General features: G+C 59.5%; 1 protein-coding gene across 1 annotated transcript; it reads left to right on the top strand.

The window, feature by feature from the left end:
* Window positions 1-4,128: 4,128 nt before the first annotated feature.
* LOC306957548 (hormone-sensitive lipase-like) lies at window positions 4,129-13,230 on the top strand (the record flags this gene model as incomplete). The annotated part of the gene is made up of 3 exons (XM_079551037.1): window positions 4,129-4,666; window positions 11,332-11,422; window positions 13,085-13,230. Coding segments are annotated over 3 exons (775 nt in total), but the record flags the coding sequence as incomplete, so codon positions are not given.
* Window positions 13,231-14,163: the final 933 nt, after the last annotated feature.

Below are 14,163 nucleotides of genomic sequence, written 5' to 3'. Positions count from 1 at the left end.
CCCCTGGGACCCCCCGTGCCCCGCCCCATAGATTGCATCTCTAGGGGCCCTATAGGGGGGTTTCCGGGACTCAAACCCTGCCCCATAGATCCCCATCCCCTGCCCCATAGATCCATTTCCATGGATCCCCCAGGATCCCAATTCCCTGCCCCATAGATTCCCCAATTCCCTGCCCCATAGATTTCCCCCATTCCCTGACCCATAGATTTCCCCCATTCCCTGCCCCATAGATCCCCACTCCCTGCCCCATAGATCCCCTATGACTCCCTCATTCCCTGCCCCATAGATCCCTGTTCCCTGCCCCATAGATCCCCTATGACTCCCTCATTCCCTGCCCCATAGATCCCTGTTCCCTGCCCCATAGATCCCCCACTGCTCCCCCATTCCCTGCCCCACAGATCCCCACTCCCTGCCCCATAGATCCCCTATTACTCCCTCATTCCCTGCCCCATAGATCCCCATTGCCTGCCCCATAGATCCCCTATTACTCCCTCATTCCCTGACCCATAGATCCCTGTTCCCTGCCCCATAGATTCCCTATTACTCCCTCATTCCCTGCCCCATAGATCCCCATTCCCTGCCCCACAGATCCCCGTTCCCTGCCCCATAGATCCCCACCCCCCACCCCACATCCCCCCTGCAGCCCCCCCAGCCCCGCCCCACATTTATTGCCCCACCTTTGGGGCGGTGGGGGGGTGGGAAAGGGAGGTTTATAACTGCAGCCTCTGAGCCCCACAACCCCCCCCCTCCTCCTGCCCCATAGATCCCTGCCCCATAGATCCCAGCCCCATAGATCTCCCAGGGTGCCTCACTACTTTATCCCTGCCCCATAGTCTGCCCCATAGCCTGCCCCATATCCCCCATAACCTGCCCTATAGTCCCTATAGCCTGCCCTATAGCCTGCCCCATAGCCCCCATAGCCTGCCCCATAGCCTGCCCCATATCCCCCATAGCCTGCCCTATAGTCCCTATAGCCTGCCCTATAGCCTGCCCCATAGCCTCCATAGCCTGCCCCATAGCCCCATAGCCCCATAGCCCCCATAGCCTGCCCCACATCTCACCCCACAGCCCCACATCTCACCCCACACCTGAACCCACAGCCCCATAACTTGCCTGACCCCATCTCTCACCCCATATCTCCCCCCCAACCCCATCTCTCACCCCATATCCCCCCCAGCCCCACATCTCACCCCATATCTCCCCCCCAGCCCCATCTCTGACCCCATCTCACCCCACATTTCACCCCACATCTCCATCCCACCCCCCCATCTCTGACCCCATCTCTCACCCCATATCTGACCCCATATCTGCCCCCCCAGCCCCACATCTCACCCCATATCTGACCCCACATCTGACCCCATATCTCCCCCCCAGTCCCACATCTCACCCCATATCTGACCCCACCTCTCACCCCACGTCTCCCTCCCACCCCCCCATCTCTGACCCCATATCTCACCCTATATCTGACCCCACATCTCACCCCATATCTTCCCCCCCAGCCCCACATCTCACCCCACCTCTCCCTCCCACCCCTCATCTCTGACCCCCCCCACCCCCCACCCCCCACATCTCACCCCATATCAGCCCCCATCTCTCACCCCCCATCTCCCTCCCACCCCCCATCTCTGACCCCACTCCCCCACCCCCTACCCCCCACATCTCACCCCATTTCTCCCCCCCCAGCCCCACATCTCACTCCATATCTGACCCCACATTTCACCCCACCTCTCCCTCCCATCCCTCATCTCTGACCCCCCTCATCCCCCATATCTGACCCCATATCTCCCCCCCCAGCCCCACATCTCACCCCATATCTCCCCCCCAGCCCCACATCTCACCCCATCTCTGACCCCATATCAGCCCCTCACATCTCACCCCATATCTCTCCCCCCACCTCCCACATCTGACCCCATATCTGACCCCACATCTCACCCCGTATCTCCCCCCCAGCCCCACATCTCACCCCATATCTGACCCCACCTCTCACCCCCCCATCTCCCTCCCACCCCCCATCTCTCACCCCACTCCCCCACCCCCCTACCCCCCACATCTCACCCCATATCCCCCCCCAGCCCCACATCTCACCCCACATCTCACCCCACCTCTCACCCCCATCTCCCTCCCACCCCCCATCTCTGACCCCATCTCTCACCCCACATCTGACCCACATCTCACCCCATATCTCCCCCCCAGCCCCACCTCTCACCCCACCTCTCACCCCCCATCTCCCTCCCACCCCCCATCTCTGACCCCATCTCTGACCCCATATCAGCCCCACATCTGACCCCATATCTCCCCCCTACCCCCCACATCTCACCCCATATCTGACCCCACCTCTCACCCCATATCTCCATCCCACCCCCATCTCTTATCCTACCCCCCCACCTCCCGTATCTCACCCCATATCTCCCCCCAGCCCCACATCTGACCCCATATCTTCCCCCCCAGCCCCACATCTCACCCCATATCTGACCCCATCTCTCACCCATCTCCCTCCCACCCCCCCATCTCTGATCCCACTCCCCCACCCCCCTACCCCCCACATCTCACCCCATCTCTCCCCCCAGCCCCACATCTCACCCCATATCCCCCCCCATCCCCACCTCTCACCCCATATCTCCCCCCAGCCCCACATCTCACCCCATATCTCTCCCCCTCAGCCCCACATCTCACCCCACCTCTCACCCCCCATCTCCCTCCCACCCCCCATCTTTGACCCCATCTCTGACCCCATATCAGCCCCCCACATCTCACCTCATATCTTTCCCCCCAGCCCCACATCTGACCCCATATCTCCCCCCTACCCCCCACATCTCACCCCACCTCTGACCCCACCTCTCACCCCATATCTCCATCCCACCCCCCATCTCTTATCCTACCCCCCCACCTCCCATATCTGACCCCATCTCTCCCCCCAGCCCCACATCTCACCCCATATCTCACCCCACCTCTCACCCCCCATCTCACCCCACATCTCCCTCCCACCCCCCCATCTCCCCCCAGCCCCACATCTCACCCCACATCTCCCTCCCACTCCCCATCTTTGACCCCATCTCTGACCCCATATCAGCCTCCACATCTGACCCCATATCTTCCCCCCCAGCCCCACATCTCACCTCACATCTCACCCCACATCTCCCTCTCACCTCCCATCTCTTATCCCAGCCCCCCAGCCCCACATCTCACCCCATATCTGACCCCACCTCTCACCCCCCATCTCTCTCCCACCCCCCATCTCTGACCCCACTCCCCCACCCCCCTACCCCCCACATCTCACCCCATATCACCCCCCCAGCCCCACATCTCACCCCATATCTGACCCCACCTCTCACCCCCCATCTCACCCCCCATCTCCCCCCCACCCCCCATCTTTGACCCCATCTCTGACCCCATATCAGCCCCCACATCTGACCCCATATCTCTCCCCCCAGCCCCACATCTCACCCCATATCTCCCCCCAGCCCCACATCTCACCCCACCTCTGACCCCACATCTCACCCCATATCTCCATCCCACCCCCCATCTCTTATCCTACCCCCCCGCCTCCCATATCTGACCCCATATCAGCCCCCACATCTCACCCCATATCTCTCCCCCCAGCCCCACCTCTCACCCCACATCTCCCTCCCACCCCCCATCTCTGACCCCATCTCTGACCCCATATCAGCCCCCACATCTCACCCCATATCTCCCCCCCAGCCCCACATCTCACCCCATATCTGACCCCACATCTCACCCCATATCTCCATCCCAACCCCATCTCTTATCCTACCCCCCCACCTCCCATATCTGACCCCATATCTCTCCCCCCAGCCCCACATCTCACCCCATATCTCGCCCCACCTCTCACCCCCCATCTCCCTCCCACCCCCCATCTTTGACCCCATCTCTGACCGCATATCAGCCCCCACATCTGACCCCATATCTCTCCCCCCACCCCCACCTCTCACCCCATATCTCCCCCCATCCCCACATCTCACCCCATATCTCCCCCCATCCCCACCTCTCACCCCATATCTCCCCCCACCTCCCACATCTCACCCCATATCTCCCCCCCAGCCCCACATCTCACCCCACCTCTCACCCCCCATCTCCCTCCCACCCCCCCCATCTCCCCCTCCCCATCAGGCCGCCATGGACCCCCCCCCCCTCCCCGGACCCCCGCCCTTTATTCCGCGCCCTCTCCTCCCTGGCTCTGGACAACGCTTCCTTTTTCCACTCCACCCAAACGGCCGTCGGTCGCCGCTTCGCTTCCGCTTTCCGCCTCCTCCGCCATCACGGCCAACGCCTGGAAGCTCCTTTAAGGCACCTCCAACGCCTCCAGCACCTTTTCGACCTCGATCCTTCCAGCCCTGGCAATGGATACCGCAGTTTGGTGGCCGCCACCCGGCGCTGCGTGGCTCACGCCGTGGCCAAGTGCCGTTACGTGGCCGCCCGCAGGCGCAGCGTCTTCTTCCGCCGGGAGCACAACGCCGCCGAGCTCGAGGCCTACGGGGCGGCCCTGGGGCAGCTGAGGGCTCTGCTGTGTTTGGCGCAGGGCTTGTTGGCCTCCTGCCCCCAGGGGGCGCTGTTTGCGGACGAGGAGTCGGGCTTGGGGGAGGCGGTGCTGAGGGAGTACAGCACCATGCACTGCGGGTGCTTCTACGGGAGGTGTCTGGGATTTCAGGTCAGTAACGGGGGCGTTGGGGTCAATGGGGTCAATGGGGACATTGGGGTCAATGGGGACAATGGGGACGTTGGGGTCAATGGGGACGTTGGGGTCAATGGGGTCAATGGGGTTGTTGGAATCATTGGGGTCAGTGGGGTCATTGGGGTCAGTGTGGACAATGGGGTCAATCGGGACATTGAGGTCAATGGGGACAATGGGATCAATGGGGACATTGGGGACATTGGGGTCAATGGGGACATTGGAGTCATTGGGGTCAATGGGGACATTAAGGTCAATGGGGTCATTGGGGTCAATGGGAACATTGGGGTCAATGGGGACATTGGGGTCAATGGGGATGTTGGAGTCAATGGGGTCAATGGGGACGTTGAGGTCAATGGGGACATTGGGGTCAATGGGGATGTTGGGGTCAATGGGGATGTTGGAGTCATTGGGGTCAATGGGGACGTTGGGGTCAATGGGGACATTGGGGTCAATGGGGATGTTGGAGTCAATGGGGTCAATGGGGACATTGGGGTCAATGGGGACATTGGAGTCATTGGGGTCAATGGGAACGTTGGGGTCAATGGGGTCAATGGGGTTGTTGGAATCATTGGGGTCAGTGGGGTCATTGGGGTCAATGTGGACAATGGGGTCAATCGGGACATTGAGGTCAATGGGGACAATGGGATCAATGGGGACATTGGGGACATTGGGGTCAATGGGGACATTGGAGTCATTGGGGTCAATGGGGACATTGGGGTCAATGGGAACATTGGGGTCAATGGGGATGTTGGAGTCAATGGGGTCATTTGGGACATTGGGGTCAATAGGGTCAATGGGGACATTGGTGTCATTGGGGTCAATGGGGACATTAAGGTCAATGGGGTCATTGGGGTCAATGGGAACATTGGGGTCAATGGGGTCAATGGGGACATTGGGGTCAATGGGGATGTTGGGGTCAGTGGGGTCAATGGGGTCAATGGGGATGTTGGAGTCAATGGGGTCAATGGGGACAATGGGGTCAATGGGGACATTGGGGTCATTGGGGTCAATGGGGACAATGGGGTCAATGGGGACATTGGGGTCAGTGGGGTTGTTGGAATCATTGGGGTCAATGGGGACATTGGGGTCAATAGGGTCAATGGGGACATTGGGGTCATTGGGGTCAATGGGGACATTAAGGTCAATGGGGACATTGAGGTCAATGGGGATGTTGGGGTCAATGGGGTTGTTGGGGACATTGGGGTCAATGGGGACATTAGAGTCATTGGGGTCAATGGGGACAATGGGGTCAATGGGGACATTGGGGTCAATGGGGTTGTTAGGGTCAATGGGGTCAATGGGGTTGTTGGGGTCAGTGGGGTCAATGGGGTCAATGGGGATGTTGGAGTCAATGGGGTCAATGGGGACCTTGGGGTCAATGGGGTTGTTGGAATCATTGGGGTCAATGGGGACATTGGGGTCAATGGGGATGTTGGAGTCAATGGGGTCAATGGGGACATTGGGGTCAATGGGGTCAGTGGAACCAATGGGGTCAGTGGGGTCAGTGGTCCAGCGAAGCTCTGGGGCGGTTTTGGCCTCCGGCCCCCAGGGGGCGCTGTTTGCGGACGAGGAGTCGGGGTTGGGGGAGGCGGTGCTGAGGGAGGGCAGCACCATGCACTGCGGGTGCTTCTATGGGAGGTGTCTGGGATTGCAGGTCAGTAATGGGGGCGTTGGGGTCAATGGGGTCAATGGGGATGTTGGGGTCAATGGGGTTGTTGGGGACATTGGGGTCATTGGGGACATTGGGCTCAATGGGGTTGTTGGGGTCAATGGGGTCAATGGGGTTGTTGGGGTCAATGGGGTCAATGGGGTTGTTGGAGTCATTGGGGTCAATGGGGTCATTGGGGTCAATGGGAACATTGGGGTCAATGGGGACATTGGGGTCAATGGGGACATTGGAGTCATTGGGGTCAATGGGGAGAATGGGATCAATGGGGACATTGGGGACATTGGGGTCAATGGGGACATTGGGGTCAATGGGAACATTGGGGTCAATGGGGATGTTGGAGTCAATGGGGTCATTGGGGACATTGGGGTCAATGGGGTCAGTGGAACCAATGGGGTCAGTGGGGGCATTGGGGTCAATGGGGGCATTGGGGTCAATGGGGTCAATGGGGACATTGGGGTCAATGGCGACGTTGGGGTCATTGGGGTCAGTGGCCCAGCGAAGCTCTGGGGCAGTTTTGGCCTCCGGCCCCCAGGGGGCGCTGTTTGCGGACGAGGAGTCGGGCTTGGGGGAGGCGGTGCTGAGGGAGGGCAGCACCATGAAATGCGGGTGCTTCTACGGGAGGTGTCTGGGATTGCAGGTCAGTATGGGGGATAATTGGGGACATTGGGGTCATTGGGGTCAATGGGGGCAATGGGGGCATTGGGGTCAATGGGGACATTGGGGTCAATGGGGACAATGGGGACGTTGGGGTCAATGGGGTTGTTGGGGTCAATGGGGACGTTGGGGTCAATGGGGTCAATGGGGTTGTTGGAATCATTGGGGTCAGTGGGGTCATTGGGGTCAATGTGGACAATGGGGTCAATCGGGACATTGAGGTCAATGGGGACAATGGGATCAATGGGGACATTGGGGACATTGGGGTCAATGGGGACATTGGAGTTATTGGGGTCAATGGGGACATTGGGGTCAATGGGAACATTGGGGTCAATGGGGATGTTGGAGTCAATGGGGTCATTGGGGACATTGGGGTCATTGGGGTCAATGGGGACATTAAGGTCAATGGGGTCATTGGGGTCAATGGGAACATTGGGGTCAATGGGGACATTGGGGTCAATGGGGATGTTAGAGTCAATGGGGTCAATGGGGACAATGGGGTCAATGGGGTCAATGGGGGCATTGGGGTCATTGGAGTCAATGGGGTCAATGGGGACATTGGGGTCAATGGGGTCAGTGGAACCAATGGGGTCAGTGGGGTCATTGGGGTCAGTGGCCCAGCGAAGCTCTGGGTCGGGTTTGGCCTCCGGCCCCCAGGGGGCGCTGTGTGCAGACGAGGAGTCGGGGTTGGGGGAGGCGGTGCTGAGGGAGGGCAGCACCATGCACTGCGGGTGCTTCTACGGGAGGTGTCTGGGATTGCAGGTCAGTAATGGGGGCGTTGGGGTCAATGGGGTCAATGGGGACATTGGGGTCAATGGGGACAATGGGGACGTTGGGGTCAATGGGGACGTTGGGGTCAATGGGGTCAATGGGGTTGTTGGAATCATTGGGGTCAGTGGGGTCATTGGGGTCAGTGTGGACAATGGGGTCAATCGGGACATTGAGGTCAATGGGGACAATGGGATCAATGGGGACATTGGGGACATTGGGGTCAATGGGGACATTGGAGTCATTGGGGTCAATGGGGACATTAAGGTCAATGGGGTCATTGGGGTCAATGGGAACATTGGGGTCAATGGAAACATTGGGGTCAATGGGGATGTTGGAGTCAATGGGGTCAATGGGGACGTTGAGGTCAATGGGGACATTGGGGTCAATGGGGATGTTGGGGTCAATGGGGATGTTGGAGTCATTGGGGTCAATGGGGACGTTGGGGTCAATGGGGACATTGGGGTCAATGGGGATGTTGGAGTCAATGGGGTCAATGGGGTTGTTGGGGTCAATGGGTCAATGGGGACATTGGGGTCAATGGGGACATTGGAGTCATTGGGGTCAATGGGAACGTTGGGGTCAATGGGGTCAATGGGGACAATGGAGTCAATGGGGACATTGGGGTCAATGGGGACAATGGGGTCAATGGGGACATTGGGGTCAATGGGGACATTGGAGTCATTGGGGTCAATGGGGACATTGGGGTCAATGGGAACATTGGGGTCAATGGGGATGTTGGAGTCAATGGGGTCATTGGGGACATTGGGGTCAATAGGGTCAATGGGGACATTGGGGTCATTGGGGTCAATGGGGACATTAAGGTCAATGGGGTCATTGGGGTCAATGGGAACATTGGGGTCAATGGGGTCAATGGGGACATTGGGGTCAATGGGGATGTTGGGGTCAGTGGGGTCAATGGGGTCAATGGGGATGTTGGAGTCAATGGGGTCAATGGGGACAATGGGGTCAATGGGGACATTGGGGTCATTGGGGTCAATGGGGACAATGGGGTCAATGGGGACATTGGGGTCAGTGGGGTTGTTGGAATCATTGGGGTCAATGGGGACATTGGGGTCAATAGGGTCAATGGGGACATTGGGGTCATTGGGGTCAATGGGGACATTAAGGTCAATGGGGACATTGAGGTCAATGGGGACAATGGGATCAATGGGGACATTGGGGACATTGGGGTCAATGGGGACATTAAGGTCAATGGGGACATTGAGGTCAATGGGGACAATGGGGTCAATGGGGACATTGGGGTCAATGGGGTTGTTAGGGTCAATGGGGTCAATGGGGTTTTTGGGGTCAGTGGGGTCAATGGGGTCAATGGGGATGTTGGAGTCAATGGGGTCAATGGGGACCTTGGGGTCAATGGGGTCAGTGGAACCAATGGGGTCAGTGGGGTCATTGGGGTCAGTGGCCCAGCGAAGCTCTGGGGCGGTTTTGGCCTCCGGCCCCCAGGGGGCGCTGTTTGCGGACGAGGAGTCGGGCTTGGGGGAGGCGGTGCTGAGGGAGGGCAGCACCATGAAATGCGGGTGCTTCTACGGGAGGTGTCTGGGATTGCAGGTCAGTAATGGGGTCGTTGGGGTCAATGGAGTCAATGGGGATGTTGGGGTCCATGGGGTTGTTGGGGACATTGGGGTCATTGGGGACATTGGGCTCAATGGGGTTGTTGGGGTCAATGGGGTCAATGGGGTTGTTGGGGTCAATGGGGTCAATGGGGTTGTTGGAGTCATTGGGGTCAATGGGGTCATTGGGGTCAATGGGGACATTGGGGTCAATGGGGACATTGGAGTCATTGGGGTCAATGGGGACAATGGGATCAATGGGGACATTGGGGACATTGGGGTCAATGGGGTCAGTGGAACCAATGGGGTCAGTGGGGGCATTGGGGTCAATGGGGACATTGGGGTCAATGGGGTCAATGGGGACATTGGGGTCAATGGCGACGTTGGGGTCATTGGGGTCAGTGGCCCAGCGAAGCTCTGGGGCAGTTTTGGCCTCCGGCCCCCAGGGGGCGCTGTTTGCGGACGAGGAGTCGGGCTTGGGGGAGGCGGTGCTGAGGCAGGGCAGCACCATGAAATGCGGGTGCTTCTACGGGAGGTGTCTGGGATTGCAGGTCAGTATGGGGGATAATTGGGGACATTGGGGTCAATGGGGTCAATGGGGACCTTGGGGTCAATGGGGACATTGGGGTCAATGGGGATGTTGGAGTCCATGGGGTCATTGGGGACATTGGGGTCAATGGGGTCAATGGGGACATTGGGGTCAGTGGGGACATTGGAGTCATTGGAGTCAATGGGGACATTAAGGTCAATGAGGTCATTGGGGTCAATGGGGACATTGGGCTCAATGGGGATGTTGGGGTCAATGGGGACATTGGGGTCAATGGGGACGTTGGGGTCAATGGGGACATTGGGGTCAATGGGATGTTGGAGTCAATGGGGTCAATGGGGACATTGGGGTCAATGTGGACATTGGGGTCAATGGGGTCAATGGGGACATTAAGGTCAATGGGGTCATTGGGGTCAATGGAAACATTGGGGTCAATGGGGATGTTGGAGTCAATGGGGTCAGTGGGGACATTGGGGACGTTGGGGTCAACGGGGTTGTTGGGGTCAATGGGGACAGTGGGGTCAATGGGGATGTTGGAGTCAATGGGGTCAATGGGGACAGTGGGGTCAATGGGGACGTTGGGGTCATTGGTGTCAATGGGGACAATGGGGACATTGGGGTCAATGGGGACAGTGGGGTCATTGGAATCAATGGGGACAATGGGGTCAGTGGGGACCTTGGAGTCTATGGGGTCATTGGGTCAATGGGGTCAATGGAGGCATTGGCGTCAATCGGGACATTGGGGTCTATGGGGTCAATGGCGACATTGGGGTCAGTGGAGTCAATGGGGTCAATAGGGTCAAAGGGGACATTGGGGTCAATGGGGATTATTGGGGTGAATGGGGTCAGTGGGGACCTTGGGGTCAATGGGACATTGGGGTCTATGGGGTCAAAGGGGACATTGGGGTCAGTGGGATCATTGGGGTCATTGGGGTCAATGGGATCAATGGGGATGTTGGGGTCATTGGGGACACTGGGGTCAATGGGGTCAGTGGAACCAATGGGGTCAATCAGGACATTGGGGTCATTGGGGTCAGTGGGATCATTGGGGTCAATGGGGTCATTGGGGTCAATGGAGGCATTGGGGTCAATGGGGACATTGGGGTCAATGGAGGCATTGGGGTCAATGGGGTCAATGGGGTCAATGGGGTCATTGGGGTCAATGGAGGCATTGGGGTCAATGGAGGCATTGGGGTCAATGGGGTCATTGGGGTCAATGGAGGCATTGGGGTCAATGGGGTCAATGGGGTCATTGGGGTCAATGGGGTCATTGGGGTCAATGGAGCCAATGGAGCCAAATGCGGTGAATGGGGGCCATTGGGCTGAATGGGAGCCGTGTCACGTGACGCTGTGCCGGCGCCGTGACGTCATCACCCGGCGACTGCTGACGTCATCAGGCGGTGACGCCCCCCCCCCTTCCCCCCCCCAGTTTGTGCCCTCGATGCGGCCGGTGCTGCAAACCATCGCCATCGGATTGGTGTCCTATGGGGAGCTGTACGAGAGCGGGGGGGCGGGGCTGGGTGAGTGCGGGGTCACAGGGTCAAGGGTCACGGGGTCAAGGGTCACGGGGTCAAGGGTCACGGGGTCAAGGGTCATGGGGTTATGGGGTCTTGGGGGGTTATGGGGGGTTATGGGGTGTGGTGTCCTATGGGGAGCTGTGCGAGAGCGGGGGGGCGGGGCTGGGTGAGTGCGGGGTCACAGGGTCAAGGGTCGCAGGGTCATGGGGTCATGGGAGGTCATGGGATCATGGACTCTCACTATGGGGTCTCTGTGGGTCTCTATGGGGCACTTATGGGGTTTCTATGGGTCTCTGTGGTTCCTATGTGGTCCCTATGGGGTCCTATGGGGTCTCTATGGGGCACTTATGGGGCCTCTATGGGGTACTTATGGGGCACTTGTGGGGCACTTGTGGTGCACTTGTGGGGTCTCTATGGGCCACTTATGGGGCACTTGTGGGGTCTCTATGGGGTCTCCATGGGGCACTTGTGGGTCATTTATGGGGCACTTATGGGGCACTTGTGGGTTCTCTATGGGGCACTTGTGGGGCACTTATGGGGTCTCCATGAGGCACTTATGGGGCACTTATGGGGTCTCTATGGGGCACTTGTGGGGTCTCTGTGGGGCATTTGTGGGGTCTCTATGGGATACTTATGGGGCACTTGTGGGGTCTGTATGGGGCACTTATGGGGCCCTTGTGAGGCACTTAGGGGGTCTCTATGGGGCACTTGTGGGGCACTTATGGGGCCTCTATAGGATCTCCATGGGGCACTTGTGGGGCACTTGTGGGGTCTCTGTGGGGCATTTGTGGGGTCTCTATGGGGCACTTGTGGGGCACTTGTGGGGTCTCCATGGGGCACTTGTGGGTCACTTGAGGGACACTTATGGGGCACTTGTGGGGCCCCTATGGGGTCTCCATGAGGCACTTGTGGGGCACTTATGGGGCACTGACAGGGCCCTTGTGGGGCACTTGTGGGGCACTTATGGGGTCTCTGTGGGGCACTTGTGGGGCACTTATGGGGCCTCTATAGGATCTCCATGGGGCACTTGTGGGGCACTTGTGGGGTCTCTATGGGGTCTCTATGGGGCACTTGTGGGCCACTTATGGGGCACTTATGGGGCACTTGTGGGGCACTTGTGGGGTCTCTATGAGGCACTTGTGGGGCACTTGTGGGGCCTCTATGGGATCTCCATGAGGCACTTGTGGGGCACTTATGGGGCACTGACAGGGCCCTTGTGGGGCACTTGTGGGGCACTTATGGGGTCTCTATAGGATCTCCATGGGGCACTTGTGGGGCACTTATGGGGTCTCTGTGGGTCATTTATGGGGCACTTATGGGGCACTTGTGGGGTCTCTATAAGGTCTCTATGGGGCCCTTGTGAGGCACTTATGGGGTCTCTATGGGGCACTTATGGGGCTCTTGTGGGGTCTTTATGGGGTCTCTATGGGGCACTTGAGGGGCATTTGTGGGGTCTCCATGGGGCACTTCTGGGGCACTTGTGGGTCATTTATGGGGCACTTGAGGGACACTTATGGGGCACTTATGGGATCTCCATGAGGCACTTACGGGGTCTCTATGGGGCCCTTATGGGGCACTTACGGGGCACTGATGGGGCCTCCATGGGGCACTTATGGGGCACTAATGGGGCACTTATGGGGCCCTTATGGGGCACTTGTGGGGCAGGCGCCGCGGCCGGCTCTCTGCTGTCTGGCAGCCGCTTTGCGCTGGACCCGGAGCTGCGAGGGGAGGAGTTTGAGCGGCTGACGCAGCGCCTGGACGTCGGCTTCTGGAAGAGCTTCTGGAACCTCACCGAGAGCCACCTGCTGGCCGTGAGTCACAGTGCTGCCCCCTGCTGGCCGTGAGTCACAGTGCTGCCCCCTGCTGGCCGGGAGTCACAGTGCTGCCCCCTGCTGGCCGGGAGTCACAGTGCTGCCCCCTGCTGGCTGTGAGTCACAGTGCTGCCCCCTGCTGGCCGGGAGTCACAGTGCTGCCCCCTGCTGGCTGGGAGTGTGCAGTGCTGCCCCCTGCTGGCCGGGAGTCACAGTGCTGCCCCCTGCTGGCCGTGAGTCACAGTGCTGCCCCTGCTGGCTGTGAGTCACAGTGCTGCCCCTGCTGGCTGTGAGTCACAGTGCTGCCCCCTGCTGGCCGTGAGTCACAGTGCTGCCCCTGCTGGCTGTGAGTCACAATGCTGCCCCCTGCTGGCCGTGAGTGTGCAGTGCTGCCCCCTGCTGGCCGGGAGTGAGTGTGCAGTGCTGCCACCTGCTGGCTGTAAGTGAGTGTGCAGTGCTGCCACCGTCTGGCTGTGAGTCACAGTGCTGCCCCCTGCTGGCTGGGAGTGAGTGTGCAGTGCTGCCCCCTGCTGGCTGGGAGTCACAGTGCTGCCCCCTGCTGGCCGTGAGTCACAGTGCTGCCCCCTGCTGGCTGGGAGTGTGCAGTGCTGCCCCCTGCTGGCCGTGAGTCACAATGCTGCCACCTGCTGGCCGTGAGTCACAGTGCTGCCCCCTGCTGGCCGGGAGTCACAGTGCTGCCCCCTGCTGGCTGGGAGTCACAGTGCTGCCCCCTGCTGGCCGGGAGTCACAGTGCTGCCCCCTGCTGGGAGTGAGTGTGCAGTGCTGCCCCCTGCTGGCTGTGAGTCACAGTGCTGCCCCCTGCTGGCTGGGAGTGAGTGTGCAGTGCTGCCCCCTGCTGGCTGGGAGTCACAGTGCTGCCCCCTGCTGGCCGGGAGTGTGCAGTGCTGCCCCCTGCTGGCCGGGAGTCACAGT

This window comes from Tetrao urogallus (genome assembly GCF_951394365.1).
Source record: "Tetrao urogallus genome assembly, contig: scaffold_247, whole genome shotgun sequence".
Lineage (NCBI taxonomy): Eukaryota > Metazoa > Chordata > Aves > Galliformes > Phasianidae > Tetrao > Tetrao urogallus.
This window is presented reverse-complemented; position numbering and strand designations above follow the sequence as displayed.